The sequence below is a fragment of the Tenrec ecaudatus genome, chromosome 7, assembly GCF_050624435.1.
Source record: "Tenrec ecaudatus isolate mTenEca1 chromosome 7, mTenEca1.hap1, whole genome shotgun sequence".
Lineage (NCBI taxonomy): Eukaryota > Metazoa > Chordata > Mammalia > Afrosoricida > Tenrecidae > Tenrec > Tenrec ecaudatus.
The window spans coordinates 54,882,146-54,899,173 of record NC_134536.1 but is presented as its reverse complement, the minus strand read 5'-3'; the positions used below and the strand labels follow the sequence as shown (position 1 = coordinate 54,899,173).

Here is a 17,028-nt window from a genome sequence, read left to right as displayed (position 1 = left end):
ATCAATTCCATTAAACTGCATGGTCATATCTGTCCTCTGGCTAGCCAAAGAAGAAAAACTATTATGAAGCAGAGGTCAAACAAGCATCTACTCTCCATCTTCACATGTTGTTTCACTAGCACCCTACTCTGGGTAGCATAATGTGTTAGTCTGGGCTGACGAGGCAAACAAATCCAGGGAGACACTCATATGTGTGCAAGAAAGAGCTCTATATAAAAGAGTAATTGTATATTGAGAAAACATCCCAGCCCAGTTCAGATCAAGTCCATAAGTCCAAGATTAGCCCACATGTGGATTACCAGTCTATAACTTCCTCTTTAGACACACACAGTCATGAAATAATGCTGAATGTGTAAAGATCATGAGGCAACAGGTGGAAAATCTTGTGGATCCAGTGGTTGTGGAAGTATCTCCATGCTGATGTGGGTCTCCACAATACTCCTCAAGCTCCAGGGCTCTGGCTCCTTCTGCTTGGGTCCATATGTCTTGTCAGCAGGAAGATGAAGCAGATTGTGACTGTGCATCTGGTCTCCAGTGAGCTATTTATCTTCATAGTTCCTCCAAATGAGATCATTGAGAGGCGACCTGATTGACAGGCTAAACTCAACCCCTTCAATCTTAATAGCGTCAAGTTGACACCAGATTATTAATCTTAAAATTTGAGCATTATGTTAGGTATCCATTCTGTGGAATGGGCAAAAGCATGGATCTTTTCCAATCCGTTGGCCAAGTAGTTGTCTTCCAAATTTATTGCCTTGGAGTTGTGTTTTTAGTGCTTCGTCAACTTGCTGAAACATTGCAATGATATACCATCAATTCCTGGAGCATTGTTTTTAAGCTTATGTTTCCAGCGCACCTTGGACTTCTCCCTTCAGTATCTTTGATACTTGCTCATAGGCTACCTCTTGAGATGCTTGAATGTGACCAAGCTATTTTGGGTACAGTGACACTGTATCCTTTCCATTTAAAAACAATAGTGTTATTGATACATACTTCATACATTGTGTTAGGTTGGGTTGACTAGAGAAACAAATCCACTGACGCTCATAGATGTGTAAGAAAGAGCTTTATACCAAGAAGCAATTGTACATTAGGCAAACATACCAGCTCAGTCCAGATGAAGTCCATGAGTTCAATACTAGTCCATAAGTCAGATACCACACCATAAGTCCCTCTTCGGACTCCCACAGTCACATGAAATGATGCAGAATGCAGGAAGATTTCAAACTGGGGGTTGTAAAGTGTGGATCCAATGGTAGTGGCTACATCACAGGGTTCTGACTGCCATCAGTGTTAGCCATCAGGAAGGTGAAGGCACATAAAGGGGGAGGAGATTCCATGGACCCTTCTTAGGAGGAGGCCATGCACACAAGTAGTCACAATCAGGCTGTGGCCAGATTGACAGGCTAGAATACACTCCTACACTTTTATATATCAAGTTGACATGAAATCATGTAACTACTACACACATCATGCCATTTAATCATTCAGTCTTATTAAGAAGATTTGCACAACCATAACCTCAATCAATTCAGAACATTGTTTTCTCATTCTCATTCTTCTTAGCTCCCAATTTCCACCTATCCTCCCCTGCTATCACCCTAGGCAACACTGCATCCAATTACTGTCTCCGTAGGTCTCCCTGTCCTGGATTTCATATACAGATAATCATATACCACACAAACAAGAAGCAAACAACTACAAGGATGAGACAAAACAGAGAAACATCTCAATACAACATAAAACAGAACATATTAAAAACCGAAACAACTTTAAAATTGGTCAAACAGGAGATCAAATGGTAAGATATTGCATTTTAACCTAACTGCATCTGCCTCAATGGATTTTTAAATGCTGTTTGACAACAAGGTTATAACTAAAATATGACCAGAGGGCAGTTATTAGAGGCTTAACCCTACAACACCGAGCCTGATGTTTTTGGAAAATTTAATTAAATGTTAATATTAATATATATTGATGACTATGAAAATAATGAATAAAACAAATCTTTTTTCCTGAAATTAAAATTTCAGCCATTCTAAGGCTACTCCACATGGAAACACTTCAAAAGTATTTCGGGCTTCCACTCTCATCCAGAGCCTTCTACAACTGGGTGTTCTCAATTTGAGCCTTTGATACCATTTCCACCTTTGGATTTGAATTTTATGATTTACCAACCTGGCAACCCAGAGGCTGTTATGATTCTTTCAGGTGAAATTAATTGATGTCTTGTGCAGATGACTACTTATTTGAAGATAAGCCTTTATGACGCTATTCTTTATTGTTTTTGATAGCCAGGCACCATCTGGTCTTGTCACCACAGTTTTTTATAGCACCCATATCCTTAGTAATCACTTTATAAGTGCCATATCTTAATAGCTAATTGTTTTTAGATTAGAACTAGAATTTTGTACAAGCCCCAAATCCACTCAGATAACTGTGGTTTATTTATGTGTCTGGTTCACTTTAGAGACATGATTGTCATTTTATCATAGAGAACATTATGTCATCAGCTGATCAAGCAGTTGTCTTCCAATATTCTTGGCATAGACAAGTAAGTGCTTCCAATGCCTCATCAGGTTTTTAAAACATTTCAGTGTGCATTACATCAATGCCTGGAGCCTTGTTTTTAGCTGATGTATCCTGGACTTCTTCCTTCAGTATCACAGGTACTTGCTTCAATGCTGCCTCTTGGAATGGGTTAAATGTTCACGAGTTCTTTTTGGTATAGCGACTCTGTGTCTTCTTTCTATCTTCTTTTGATGCCCCCTGCATCTTTCCTTATTTCGTTTGTAGAACCTTTAGGCTTTCCACTGGAGACTGACCTCTCAGTCTATTGTCCTTTGGTGGCTTGTAGGTTACTGTAATGAAGGATGTTATGTCGCTGGTGTTTGAAATACTAGCAGGCTTACGAAAAGTGAACAGGTTTCAGCAGAAGTTCCAGACTGAGTGAAAACTACAAAGAAAGTCACATGTATCGGCTGGTGAGAGAGTTGGAGTTCATCACATCCCCAGCAAGTTACAATCGAGCTGCTGCTCAACCTACCATGCTTGACATTTTTTTTTGCTTTTATTTAACTTTGTTATTTGCAGTTTTAATTATTTTTTGCATTCTCTATTTCTCAAAATAATCTGTCATGGTTTCTGAATAACAATACACTCCAATTTTGTTTTCCCAATACAATTGCTCATTTTCTTCCTTTTTAAAGGGTTCAACTCTCTTTTCCTAAACATGTCAAGATTAACTTCCAAGCATTTTGAGGTATCTTTATTTTTCATGTGGGGTTTCTTTCTTTGTTTCTCCCTATTTTGATTTCATTATTTCAACCACAATCATGGCTTCAGTTATATTCTACACAGTGGCACTGATGTAATTAATGTATTCTGTTCAGGCCTCTTCACTGCACTTTAGTCTTGCATTTTCCACTTGTTTCTAATTTTCTCCATTTTAGATGCTTCTAAAGCAACTCAACCTCCACATATCAAAATTATCCCATAATCATCTCCAACTATCTGTATCCTGCTTTGGTGATGACTAACATCTGCATGAATAGCACTAAAAGCTACTTAATTATATTATCCAGAAACCTAACACCTGTCCCTTTCTCATTAATTCTGTTGGTAGGGGAAGTCCTTCAGTTCCAACTCTGAGCAACCATATGCAAAACAGAATGAAACATCACCCTGCAAGATGCTCTGGCCACACTTGCTGTGATGTTTCAGTTCACTGCTGTAGCCTCCTTTCAACCCCTCCCTTCCACACTCTTCCTATTTTCCACAAGCCTCCCCTTTTACAAAGCCTGGTGTCCTGCAGGGAGAGTGTCCCCTCATGATACCATGTCCAAAGTGCATGAGAAATGTTGATGAGCTACTGCCTCTTGGTTTTCTACCTCTTGATCCTTTCACATTTTGCTATAAGAGTTCACCATTTCTTCCACAGCCAGCTTTTGAAATGTTCTTCTCAGCTCACCCACCTCATCATTATCCCAGTAGTTTTAGCTTTTCTATATTCTAGATAAATTTTCCAGGTTTCTAATTTGGTCTTTTCTTTCTTTCCCATAATTTGAAAAACTCTTTATGCTTTCAATGGATGATATTTTGATGTAATCCCACAAAATGTCATGAGTAAATAGTGTTTAATGCCATATTAATTGGAGATCATAAAAAGGTAAACATAAGATGTGTTTCAATTGATTTACATAATGCTTAAACCAACTTTGCCAGTATTTAAATTTTATATGATTTTTCATGATCTTCCTAATAAAACAACCATGATATACAAGCTTGGGTACAAATTCACCAGCGGCAATAAGTTCTCATATCATAGGAATGGTTTCTCATCCGAATGCTCCACATTGCTCCCCCTCTTTGTTTATGTCTGGCACTCTTAGAGGCAAGGATGGCAAGACTTTGTCTTGCATATTTCACACATGTTTTAAGGAGAGACCAGTCCAAGAAGAAGGACGTCATTCTTAGTAAAGTTGGGGGGTGGGGATACAAAGGAAGGCCCTCAATAAGATGGAATGACACCGTGGCTGCAACAAAGGGCTCAGACATGGGGACAATTGTGAGGGTGGCAGGGATGGGGCCGAGGGACATTTTCTAGCGCATATGTTCTGTATGGGGAGAAGCTGACTCAATGGCACCTACCAACAACAAGCTCTGGATATTTGGGTTTGCCTTGATTGCTCCTATATAGAAAACTGAGAACAGCTAAAAAACACAAAACCTTGAAGCTAGTGCTGGAAGAAAATACTAATTAAAGTATGATCATAAAATTAGAGGCCTCCCAAAATAGTCTCACGGAGGATAGAACAGTGAGATCCTAATAGAACCAGGAGATTTTGGTTCACTGAACTCAAGATAAGAAAGGGTCTTAAAGGGGAAAATATTATAAAATAACCCAACCTTACCTTCTTCATATCTTCATACTTCATAAAGAGAATATTGAAATTATGTCTGTGCTCATACCAACCTCTGACGTGATCAAACCAAAGGCTTCCTACCACTGTGGGAAGAGAAGATAGCATGGTAAAGAAGTTGGGCTAGTTGTTAAAGAAAAATTTGCATTTATTTTTGTTTTGTTTTGCCATTTTTCAGTTTTCTGAGAAATAATAAACCCCCCACTATTGGTCAACTGTATTTTCTTCTTTTAAAGGAGACAAAGCAATTTTCCTTCAAAAAAGCTTCTCTGTGCATGTAAGAAAGTCGCAGCACAGAGATAAGAAGGCCAAGGATCTTCATTTAAGACATTTTTTGTTTGTTTGCTTGTTTGTTTGTTTGTTTTGTTTTAAGACTCCTTACCTGGCCCAGATCCCTCTAGGACTGTGTCAGGGTTTAGGTCCCAGTTGTGCGCTCCTCTGTGGCCATGGCCTCAACAAGGGCTGCAGGTGACCCAGAGAATGAGCAAGCCCAGGCACAGCCACTGCGGTCGCTTCACCCGGCACACCAAGTTCTTGTTGGATGTGATGCCAGCGGCGCCCAGCTGCGCACGCTAAGAGCTCAGTGCCGTGAAGCTGCTAAAGGTGTCCAGGGACAAGCAGCACTTCAATTCATCAAGGCACGGCTTGCCAAAGGAAGTAAGCCAAAGAAAGCAAGGAGAGCTGAGCAACTTGCTGGCTGCCATGAAGGACGTGTGCGCCTCCGCCCCCAGTATCTCCCCCCCCCCCCCCCCCCCGGCCGCCTGTGCAATAATAAAACGTTTCCAGGAAAAGAGAGAAGAAGGCCCTTCACTCGTCTACTTTCTCTCCCTTAAGTAAGGAGCCTTGATGACATGGTGAGGTTCACACTCCACTGCCAACTGCAAAGTCAGCTGCTTGACCCCATCGCTGGGGAAGGATGAGGCTTTCTGCTCCAGTAAGAACCCAAAAGGACTGTGTCTTGCAGGATCAGTGTGAATTGGAATGAATTTGATAGTCAGGGGTCTTAGTTTTGTTGTGTTATTTAGTTCCACCTGAAAACATGTTTTTCCTTTTCCTCCTCTTTGCTAGACTAAGATCTCTGGAGAGTAATTTTTGATATCTGAAATGGTTGAGAATCTCTCCAATTTATCAGTGGTGCAATGAAATTCCACAACTGACATATAAGAGTGGCCACAAATCCCTGATAGGCACACAAATTACACATTGTTCACATGACATTGGTTTTGACTCATGGTAACACCATGTATGTTAGAAGAGTAGAATTCAATAGTTAATGTCAGGAGTGGATTAATAAATCCATCTTCCAAAGTGCCTCTGAGAGGATTTGAACCTCCAATGTTTGGTCAGCAGCTGAGCATGTTGAACATTCAACCACCAATGGACATTACTCTGGTTATGTCGGGGTTAGCTTTAAATTGTCATTGTGGTAGTCTGGGTACTTTAGAGAAACAAATCAACAGAAACTAATGTATAAGAGGGAGTTTTATATAAAGGTTAAGTGTGCATCAAGAAAAACAACCCAACCCAGTGTTGCCCAATCCCACAAGTCCAAAATTAACCCATTAACCCATTTGTCCAATACCAATCCACAAAGTCCTCCATGTCAGAAAACAGACCCAATGATGCGGACTGCAAGAGGAAAGTCGAGTCAGTGAATGTGTAAGCATCTCAGCACTGACAAGGGTCCCCACACAGCTGCTCCAGCACCCAGGGCTGCATCGGGGTAGGTCTATGTGGCTTCTCCTCAGGGATGTCTTGCAGAAAATGAGCCTTGCCAGCTGAAGCAGGGAACTGGCTAAGGCAGCTTCACCCTCCTCCGACCATCAGAAAGCAAGAGACCCGAGAACTAGAAAGATGAGGCTCACTGAGCCATTTTCCCCTCTGCCCTTTAATGAATCCCACATGTGTTTATAGGCCAGGTTGGCACAATAAACTAGTCACGTTATCAAATCATTTCGGACTAAAAGCAACCCTTCACACACAGGATCCAAACATTCAGGGCTGTACATCTTCACAATTGGTATGTTTGAGCCCATTCTTGAAGCTTCTGAGACAATTCATCTCACTGAGGGTCTTTCCCTGCTTTACTAAGCATGATGTCCACTTCCTGGGAATGGTCCCTTCTGATAACATATCCAAAGGGGCCTCTGACTGCATGTCTTCCAAGACAGGATGGGTGTTGTTGAGAACTTGAGAGTGCTTTCCCAACAACATATGTCAGATATGTGGTTTCCCTTATTATCCAACTTTCACAAGCATATCAGTGTATTAAAAATATTATCGCTTAGGTCTATTGGTCTAATTATGAAAACATTTTCTCTTTTTGATTTAAAAGCAATCCATACTGAAGGCTACAGTCCTTGATATTCATCAGCACGTGTTTCAAGTCCTCCTTGTTTTCAACAGACCAGACTATATTGCAGGTTATTAATAAACGTGCCCCAATCTAGATTCTACCTTCTTCCTTATGCAGATTCTCACATTGTTTTTCAGCATACAGGTTGAATAACTATAGGAAAAGCACACAACTGAAAATATACACCTGTCTTGTGTTTAAGCCACACATTGTTCCCCTGCTGGGATCCTATAGCCAGCTATCTCTTGGTCACTCTATAGGTTTGACATGATTACAACTAAGAGTTCTAAAATTTCCCATCTTTGCAATGTAATCCACAGTTTTTCTCACCCACAAACAAATGCCTTTGCCACTTTCAGGCGAGATCTAGATGATGTCTGCAATGCTATCCCTCAGCTGCTGTATCCTCTCTGAACCAGGCTTGCGTTGCTGGCAGCTCCATTTTGACAGACTGCCGCAATTGTTTGTAAATTATCTTCAGCAAAATTTTACTTGTGGGTGAGGATATTAGTCTATAATTTCTGTAGTGTCTTGGGTCATCGTTCCTTAGAATTGATGCAACTATAGACCTCTTCCAATTAGTTGGCCAGGAAACTATCTTTCTTTCTTTCTTTCTTTCTTTCTTTCTTTCTTTCTTTCTTTCTTTCTTTCTTTCTTTCTTTTTTTGGCATGGACAAGTGGATGCTGTCAACATTTCATCAGCTTGTGGAAAAACTTCAACTTTCATCCCATCTATTCCTGACACTTGTTTTTCACTAACGCCTTTATTGTAGCTTGGATATCTTCTTTTCTTATCATTCTTTCTGATCTTTCGCCACATGGGGTGAGTTAGTAGCAATTGCTGGAATTCCATGATTCTTTTATGATGTGATGATACTAGCTCCTATAATAAATGGCTTTGGGAATTTAGCACCCTTAAAGCGGGCCTTGCAGCAACAGGGACGGCACTGGGCAGGAAAATAAAATCCTGCGCATTGCACCTTCAATGATCTCCCCACTCCATCCCCAATTTAGTTACTTAAATATCACAATTGGGCTAAATGTTGATGTAAATTATTTCAGAAACATGTTAATAAATATACTCAGTCACCTTTTCCATCCAGGAATCGTTCCATGAATCTTTCCAGAGATTCTGAATCTTCTAATACAGCCACAAATTGTGAAAAATGGAAAAATGAGACCAATACATCCTTAGGATTTCTGTAGATGTAAATAATCTGCAGTGGGAATAAAATAACAATTTCAGCAATTTCTTAGTTGTCCTCCCAGATATTTTTATATCTGCACACTATTTTATTACCTCAATGTACAAGAACATATTATACAAGTCACTTGTTATAGAAATTTAAGTTATTAAGTTTTTACTATTGATAACAGTGTTTCTGATCCCTTCATGATCTGATGAAAATATATTTTATGAGATAAGCTTTACCCATTAAAGTGGTCCTTCGAGGAAAAGTGAGGCCATGGAGCAGTAAGATAAAATCCCGTTCATTCCACCTTCCATTATTTTTCTACTCTGTCTGTAATTGTGTTCTTTAAATTTGAGAACTTGGCTAAATGCCAATATTACCTTAAAATATATTGGTAAATAAATGTACAAATATGTGACTTTATCCACATGACTGTCACATATGTGTAAGGGTGTAGGATAAGAGAAGTGGTTTAATTTTAAGGTTGAAATATAGAAATTTGGTTTTCATAGAAATTGCTTCAACTTGACACCTACAATCAATATGAAAAAAGTGGAGATGTCTAACAACAAAAACTTTTGAAGAATGAAGATCAAGATACATTCATAGAACTGTCTTGCCAAAAAAATATATATAGCACCAACTTGTAAAGTTGTGTATTCTGATACTGTGACTTCACCATTCTGATGTAGGTGACCACCTAAAGTAAACTGATGTACATGTGCACCAGAAGAGAAATTCACGAATATAGAAAGAAATATGTGCCAAAGTACAAGTAGTAGAATACCCTAATTTTGTAGTGAAGAAAAAACTAGAATTGATAATGATATATTTACCATCTGGTATAGTTATTGGTCATAAAATATGAATTCAAGAACAAACAAAGGCATATAACAAAATATTAGGCACAATGAAGATATTTGATAATATAAATGAAAAATTATGAAAAGTTAAAGGTCAAATGAAAAGACAGTATGACAAATGTTTTTAATGACCAATCAATAGTAGAGGAATTTTGTGAACACACACCTGAACACAAAATCACTACCAGATGTAGTTAAAATAAATTGAATGGTGTTAATTGTATTAAGTACATAATAATTCTGATTTGCATTAATAAAAGACAAACTTACACCTGGCTTTACAATAAGGAAAAATGTGAGTAACACAATAGAATTTTATATACAATTGTGTGCTTTAATATGTCACAGATAATATACATACTTCTCTTACTTAGAAAAGTTTATCACATAGTTGGGCATAAATTTATAGTAAATTCCAATGTCTTGAGTTCTTACATCATTACCTGGTGAAAGTGCCATAACACTAAGTACTAGGAGAAACTTTGAATATAGAGTGGAATATAAGCATATTATAGATTTTTAAAATTAATAATTAAGGCAAATAAAAAAACTGACATTGCAATTTTTGAATTATGAAATTATTATGAACTATACAAAGACTATTAATAGTCTAACAACATTAAAGGTTTTAAAATATAAACTAGAAAATAGAGGAACATTTCCTTTAAAATGCTAACAAGCATAAACAAAGTATTAGAAAACAAGAAATATAAAAACAGATTAATAAGATACAAAACACGGAATTTTGTTTTTAAAAAGAAACTATGTTGAAGGAAACTTCAAAGTGTCTTTGTAGTTTTGAAAAAATCAAAGAAGATAACATTTTCCAAAGGAACTTAATATATGACATCTTCAGAGTTTCTCAAAATGCATTCAACATGATTTTCTCTACTTTGAATAAACAAAAATTAAATTCCAGGTAATTTAAGCATAAAATTATTTCTGACAATTATGTTCCTTAGAAGTCCTTAAGAAAACAGAAAACATTCTAGAAATCCCAGGCAGTGAAGGAAAAGAGAAGCGTATCTGCCAAAGGATTTCGATTTTGCTTCTACTCCATAGAGTAGAGTGAATTCTGACTAATGGCAATTCCTGTGCTGTCGTTTCCCTGGCTGCGAGCTATGCAGATCCCTGGACCATTGTTCCATAATGCTGCCGAGGGAGATGACACCACTTGCCTTAAGGTGAGTAGCCAACCTTTAGGTTAGTAGTCAAGCACAACCCGTTTGTGTCATCCAGATATCTTAAGCATTTCTAGAAAACATTACATAACGATTAAAAGCCTTTTAAAATTATATAACAACATAGAATAATTTAAAATCTTAGAAACATATAAAAGATGCTCAATTTATTAAAAAGTAGAATAAATTAAATGTATTCAAGAATGAAATTTTTTACCTAGCATATTAGCAAATTGATCATTCCATTCACTCAAAAATGTTATTAGGAACAAGAATCCTTATATGCTATTTGAAGAAACCTAAGCAGACACAGTATATTTTTAAAAGTAGGTAATACTACCAATACTCAAATTATTTATAAACAAAAACCTGAAAGCTTTGCCAACATAGAAAAATGCAAAGAACTACAAGAACGCATGCTACAATACAACAAAGACATTTCCTTTAACCTAACTCCTCTCATATATTTTATATACAATTCATAATGAAATATAATCAAATCATTAAAATAATTTTATGTGCTGATATGAAAGTCATTTATATAATTACACTGAAAAACCACATGTGTGGTGAACCAATGGAAGCATATACTTAAAATTCCATATACAATGTTTAAAATTGTAAGATAGTATCTTCAAAATATAATAATTAGAGCATTTGAAAGAATGTGGATTAAGAAAGCCCGGGAAAAAGACATCTTGGAGAAAAGTTCATAAGCAATTTTTATGACATACTTTAGCTTTTTTGTTCTGCAACCCCCTTGGAACTAAATAATATGGAAGGTGGGTAGAGAAGAGACGAGGAGATGGGCGCTTGGAAAAGTCCATTTTGCGTATATTATATTCCAAGAAAGGTATTCTATCTAAGATGTTCTGGTGGGGGGTTTTGTTCCGATGATCCTCAAAATAAATAGAGCATACAATCTGTCGACTCCACACTGTACCTGTAAAATAAATTATCTTGTTTTCAACCATGTAAACGGTCATCCCATCACCCTTTACTTATTAATTTATTACTGGTATTTGTGGACACCCACACCATGAACAAATGTGAAAGTGGTTATGAGAAGTTAACAACTCCAGTTTTACTTCCTAGCCAACACCTCATACTGTAAAAATTCAACCCAAGTCTACTCCCAATTTTCACTCTGTACTGAAGGAGATCAGCATCGGAAAAGGTTTTTCATGGCCTTCCTGAACCACGAGGGTCACACTTTATCTCACCTCTGTAGTGATCCTTCTAAAGACCTAAAAGAGAGAGGGAGGGAGGCAGGGAGAGAGAAAGATATAGGAAGAGGGTGAGGAAGGGGGGACAGGAGAAAGAGAAAAAGAGTGGGCAAAGGAGTAGTGTCTAGTGGCCAAAGGCTTTTTGAGAGCCTTATGCTAGAATCCCGCTGTCTTGAAACACATCTCAAGAAAGTGAAACGTGAGTCCCAGAGCGACCCTGATCCTGTGCTGAGTGTCCTGAGCTCTCAGCCCACCCTCTCTGCCAGGAAAGCGGCTGATCAGAGAAATACAACAGATAAGTTGATAAAACAAATTTCTAATTTTCTTGTAGTAAAAGTGGAAAATCATATTGCATACTCAAGCAATTAGATATATTTTAGTACTTGGGGTGGGGGGAGCACGTCAAGGAAATAATTAATTAATGGGCAGTTGTCCAGGTGGCTCTCTCAGATAGATTTTGAATACAAACTGCAAGGTGAGCAATTCAATCCCACCAGCCATCCCCATGGAGAAAGATGAGACTCTCTACTCCCGTAAACACTTCCCTGCTTTGTACAAGCTCACCCAGAGTCAGAATCAACTCAATGCAGTCAGTTTGGTACATATTTTGGTTCAACATGAAAATGATTTCTAATAAAGTCCTAAGCCTTAACTTGCAATTGGTGTTTTTCTGTTTTTCGGTATATGGAACGCAGGATTGATGAAGCCACAGGGACGGCAAGTAGAATAGCATTTTTTCTTTGTTTTTTGGGGGTGGGGGGGTCAGGGGTGTAAGTGTGGTGATGGCGGGGGATCATTAAAAGGGAGACAATGTCAAGGCGTCCAGGAAGGAAAAGAATATTTGGAAACAGAATGTGAGAGCGACGGTACAACACTGTTTCATGTGACTGGACTGTGGAATGATAAATTATTAACTCCCAATTAAGAAAGTAAAATAAAAATTTTAAGAAGACTAAATAAAATACTTTTGATTGCATAGATAGGAAAAAGCATACTTTTCCAAAGAGAATACATTTTTAAAAAGAAAGTGAAACCGCTTAGAGATGAACTTTTATGACACTTTTATGGGGAGATTTAAAAAATTACTTCGCTTCCATATCAAATGATTATCTTTAGTGCTATATATTCACAGAGTTTGTTTAGGCCTGCTACATTCTAAAGCCCTGGTGACACCATCACCAAGAAACATCTTCCCTATTTAATATCCCTGACTTTCTATGCAAAAGGGGGTGGAGGTTTGGTGGGTTATGTGTTTGGCTGCTAACCACAAGGACAGCCTTTCAGAACCACAGGTTGGCTACTTCTTGGAAGAAGGATGAGGTTTTCTATTTCCCAAAGATTTACAAACTCTGAAACCCACAGGGGCCACACTACTGTGTCCTATAGGCTCATTATGGGACAGAATCTCCTCAATGATAACGAGTGAGTGTGATTTCTTATGCAATTCTCTCTCTCTCTCTCTCTCTTTTTTTTTTTGTATACTACTTCTCAGGTGGTTTTAGTCTAGTGACCTCAGACTAGAGGGCATTTCACTAGAGGGTGCTCCTTCAAGTTCTGTCTGTTGCAGGAAATATGCCACCATATTGTTCAATCTGATGGATTAATAAGGAAGAGGGTGAGGAAGGGGGGAGAGGAGAGGAAGAGGAAGTTAAGGGGAGGGAAAAGGAGTGGGCAAAGGAGTAGTTTCTAGTGGCCAAAGACTTTTTTGAGAGCCTTATGCTAGAATCCCATTGTCATGAAACACATCTCAAGAAAGTGAAACGTGAGTCCCAGAGCGACCCTGATCCTGTGCTGAGTGCCCTGAGCTCTCTGACAACCCTCTCTGCCAGGAGAGGGGCTGATCAGAGAAACACAACAGGTAAGTGGATAAAACAAATTTCTTATTACTTTAGTTAAAGTGCAAAATTCATAATTGCATATTCAAGCAATGATAGATTTTTAGTAGTTGGGGGAGAGGGGCATCAAAGAAATAATTAATGTGTGGTTTTCCAGGTGGCTCCCTGGAATAAACTTTCAATTGCCAATTGCAAGATCAGCAATTCAAACCCTCCAGTCACTCCCATGGAGAAAGATGAGAAGTTCTACTCCTGTAAACATCATCCAAGCCTTTTATAAGCTCACCCAGAGTCGGAGTTACCTCAATGGCAAATGAGCTTGGTAAGTTTTAGGTTCAATATGAAATGATTTCTAAAAAAGGAATGAGCCTTAACTTTGAACTTGTGTTTTTCTTTTCTTTCTTTTTTGTAAATGAAACACAGGATTGATGAAGCCATAGGCACAGCCAGTAGAATAATGCTTTTAAAATTTTTCTTTGTTTTGTTTTGAGGGGGTGGCAGTAATGGAGGTGATGGGGGGGCATTAAAAGGGAGACAATGTCAAGGCGTCCAGGAAAGAAAAGAATGTTGGGAAGCTGATTATGAGAGCGATTGTACAACACTGTTTTGTGTGATTGAACTGTGGAATGATATATGTATTACTTCTTGATTAAAAAACTAACTATTTTAAGGAGACTAAAGTAAAATAATTTTTAAATTTGCATGCATAGAAATCATATTTTTCAAAAGAGAATAAAAATGTTAAAAAGAAAGTGAAAGCTCTTAGAAATTTTTTATGGAACATTAAGCTAATTAATATAATATTCACACTCCAGGAAGAGGAAAATACATAAAACTTCTCATGAGGAAAACAGTATGTTTGCTGAGGGGAACAAAAGTTCATCTTGGGAGATAAAAAAAGTACCATTCTTCCATATCAAATGATTGAATTTAGTGTATTGTGTTCACAGAGTTTATTCTGCATTCTAAAACCTTCATGTCACCCTAACAATGACGTAATCACTAAGACACATGACCTCTATTTAATCTCCCTGACTTTCTATGCAAAAGGGGGTGGAGGTTTGGTGGGTTATGTGTTTGGCTGCTAACCACAACAGCCTTTCAGAACCACAGGCTGGCTACTTCTTGGAAGAAGGATGAGGTTTTCTATTCCCCAAAGTTTTACAAACTCTGAAACCCACAGGGGCCACACTACTGTGTCCTATAGGCTCATTATGAGGCAGAATCTCCTCAATGATAACGAGTGAGTGTGATTTCTTATGCAATTCTCTCTCTCTCTCTCTCTCTCTCTCTCTCTCTCTCTTTTTGTATACTACTTCTCAGGTGGTTTTAGTCTAGTGACCTCAGACTAGAGGGCATTTCACTAGAGGGTGCTCCTTCAAGTTCTGTCTGTTGCAGGAAATATGTCACCATATTGTTCAATCTGATGGATTAATGTTCTGCCTAAAAGAACATCTGGTGCCTTAAAGGCTTGTTTCCAAACAAGCAGCTATCTCAGAGAAATGTCAAGTAAGTCCACATGGAGGGTTCAAACCATCATCAGTCCTGAAGGGTGGTAAACCATAGAGGTGATGTGAAGTCAGGGCAGAGGCTAGTATCAGAGCCTGCATTGTGAGAACCTGGTGTACAGAAAGCCACAGCTGACAGTGGGGGCCCAAGATTCATTTGTGCAACTACATGGGAAATACGTCTCCAGAGAATTCCCTCTATCTACAGTGAGGGATGGAAGGAGAGTGGTTACTAAACAGAGAGCTTTGGAAAAATAAGTATAGAAGATCAGAGGCATAAATCTGAACTGGTGAAACTTTTTCAGTAGAATCCCCTGCGATGCATGCTGGACCTGATCTGGTTTCCTAAAACTGTTTGGGTTTTGCTGCTCCATATTAGCATGTGTCTCAGAGATGTCATGTCATTGGAGGCCACCCTCTTGAAGTTGTGTTACATATTTTTCAATAGGTGAAACCCAGAATTGATGAACCTATAGATACACCAGGTAGAATAAGGGTTTTGGGGGGAAAGGGAGAGTTGATAGGGGTGTAGGGGAAATGATGTCAAGGGGTCCATGTAGAAAAAGAGTATTTGGAAACTGATTGTGAAAACAATGTACAATCTGCTTGACATTATTGAACCAAGGAATTCCATCCTGGATACACTATTTACCAAGAATATTTCTCTTTTTTATGGGTGGTTTTCATTCAACCAACTGAAAATACTTTTGTTTCATTATAAGGCACAAACAACACATTTTCTTGAAACATAACTTCAAGAAACAATTATATGTGTAAAATTTTCAATAAAAATTTTCTCCTCTGCAGCTAACAAACTAACTCTCAGACATAACTGCTGTCAACAGGATAAAATATAGCCTTCCTGACACATCTGTCTATGTAAATAATATTGAATTATCCTTTGAAACCAAAACCCCACCTGTTTTACCAACTAACCTATGATTTGCTTTTTAAATAACAATGAAGACTTCTCTTGTCATTTCAATGAAGACTTCTCTTGTCATCTCAGCAAGGAACTACAGATGGGTTGACTAGGAATTCCATCATAGAGTCAAGTATGGTTTCACGATTTTTGTTTGTTTTTCTAGGAAGATGAGATTCTATACTCCATTAAAGTTTACAATCTAGGAAACCCAAATAAAGACTAGTTCTAGTCTCTCCAGTAGGAGTCACACAATTAAACAAACAAAAAACCCCTGCCATCCAGTTGATCCTGATTCACAGAGACCCTAAGGGCAGAGCAGAACTGCCTCTGTAGGTTTCTGACACCGGAACTCTTGAAGGAGAAGAGAATTTTTCTCTGTTTCCCAAGTAGCATCTCTTGGTTTCAAACTGTGAACTTTGTATTTAGCACCCCAACACATAACATAAATAGACTGCTGTCAATGTCTGGGAAAAGGCACGTGTTCACAGGTATTAACAAATCAGAATAAAGACAGAAACAGAGGCCTCGCTCTCAAACTTACCAGATTTCGGATATGTGGCTATGAAGACATCATCATCTCTAATTTCAAAATCATCTAGATTTTCTAGGTGGTCAACATCAATCAGAGAACGCAAAAAATTATAGCCTTTAAAAGTAAATACGCAAGAGTCTGCATCATCCATAATTATTCACCTACAAGTAAAAACATGACATTATCTTCATGTTCTTAATATTTTCTAATAATGAGTAACAATTATTGAATGCATAGTATGTGCCAGGCAACATTTAAATGTCTTGCGTCATTTAAACTCATTTACCCTAGTAAACATCCCACAAATATCAAATCAGTTAATATTCACAGCAAGCCAATGAAGTACATATTGTCATTATCACTCTTTTAAAGATTGAAAATTGAGATTCTAACAAACTGAACAACTCTCCTTAAAGTCCACTGAGACAGGTATCATAACTTCAAGCACATGGCTGAAGAAATCAAGTACAGACTTGCAGAAGTTGCT

At 38.1% G+C, this 17,028-nt stretch overlaps 1 protein-coding gene across 1 annotated transcript in view; it reads right to left on the bottom strand.

Annotated features, from left to right (window-relative positions):
• Window positions 1-16,692, bottom strand: part of LOC142452746 (amine sulfotransferase-like) — a 30,410-nt gene extending 13,718 nt beyond the window's left edge. The window contains exons 1-4 of the mRNA XM_075553969.1: window positions 16,551-16,692; window positions 11,250-11,458; window positions 8,369-8,495; window positions 4,914-5,008 (exon numbers count right to left, since the gene is read on the bottom strand). Coding sequence (XP_075410084.1) covers window positions 4,914-5,008; window positions 8,369-8,495; window positions 11,250-11,458; window positions 16,551-16,692 — 573 coding nt within the window. The remainder of the gene's footprint in view (window positions 1-4,913; window positions 5,009-8,368; window positions 8,496-11,249; window positions 11,459-16,550) is intronic.
• Between the last annotated feature and the right edge of the window lie 336 nt (window positions 16,693-17,028).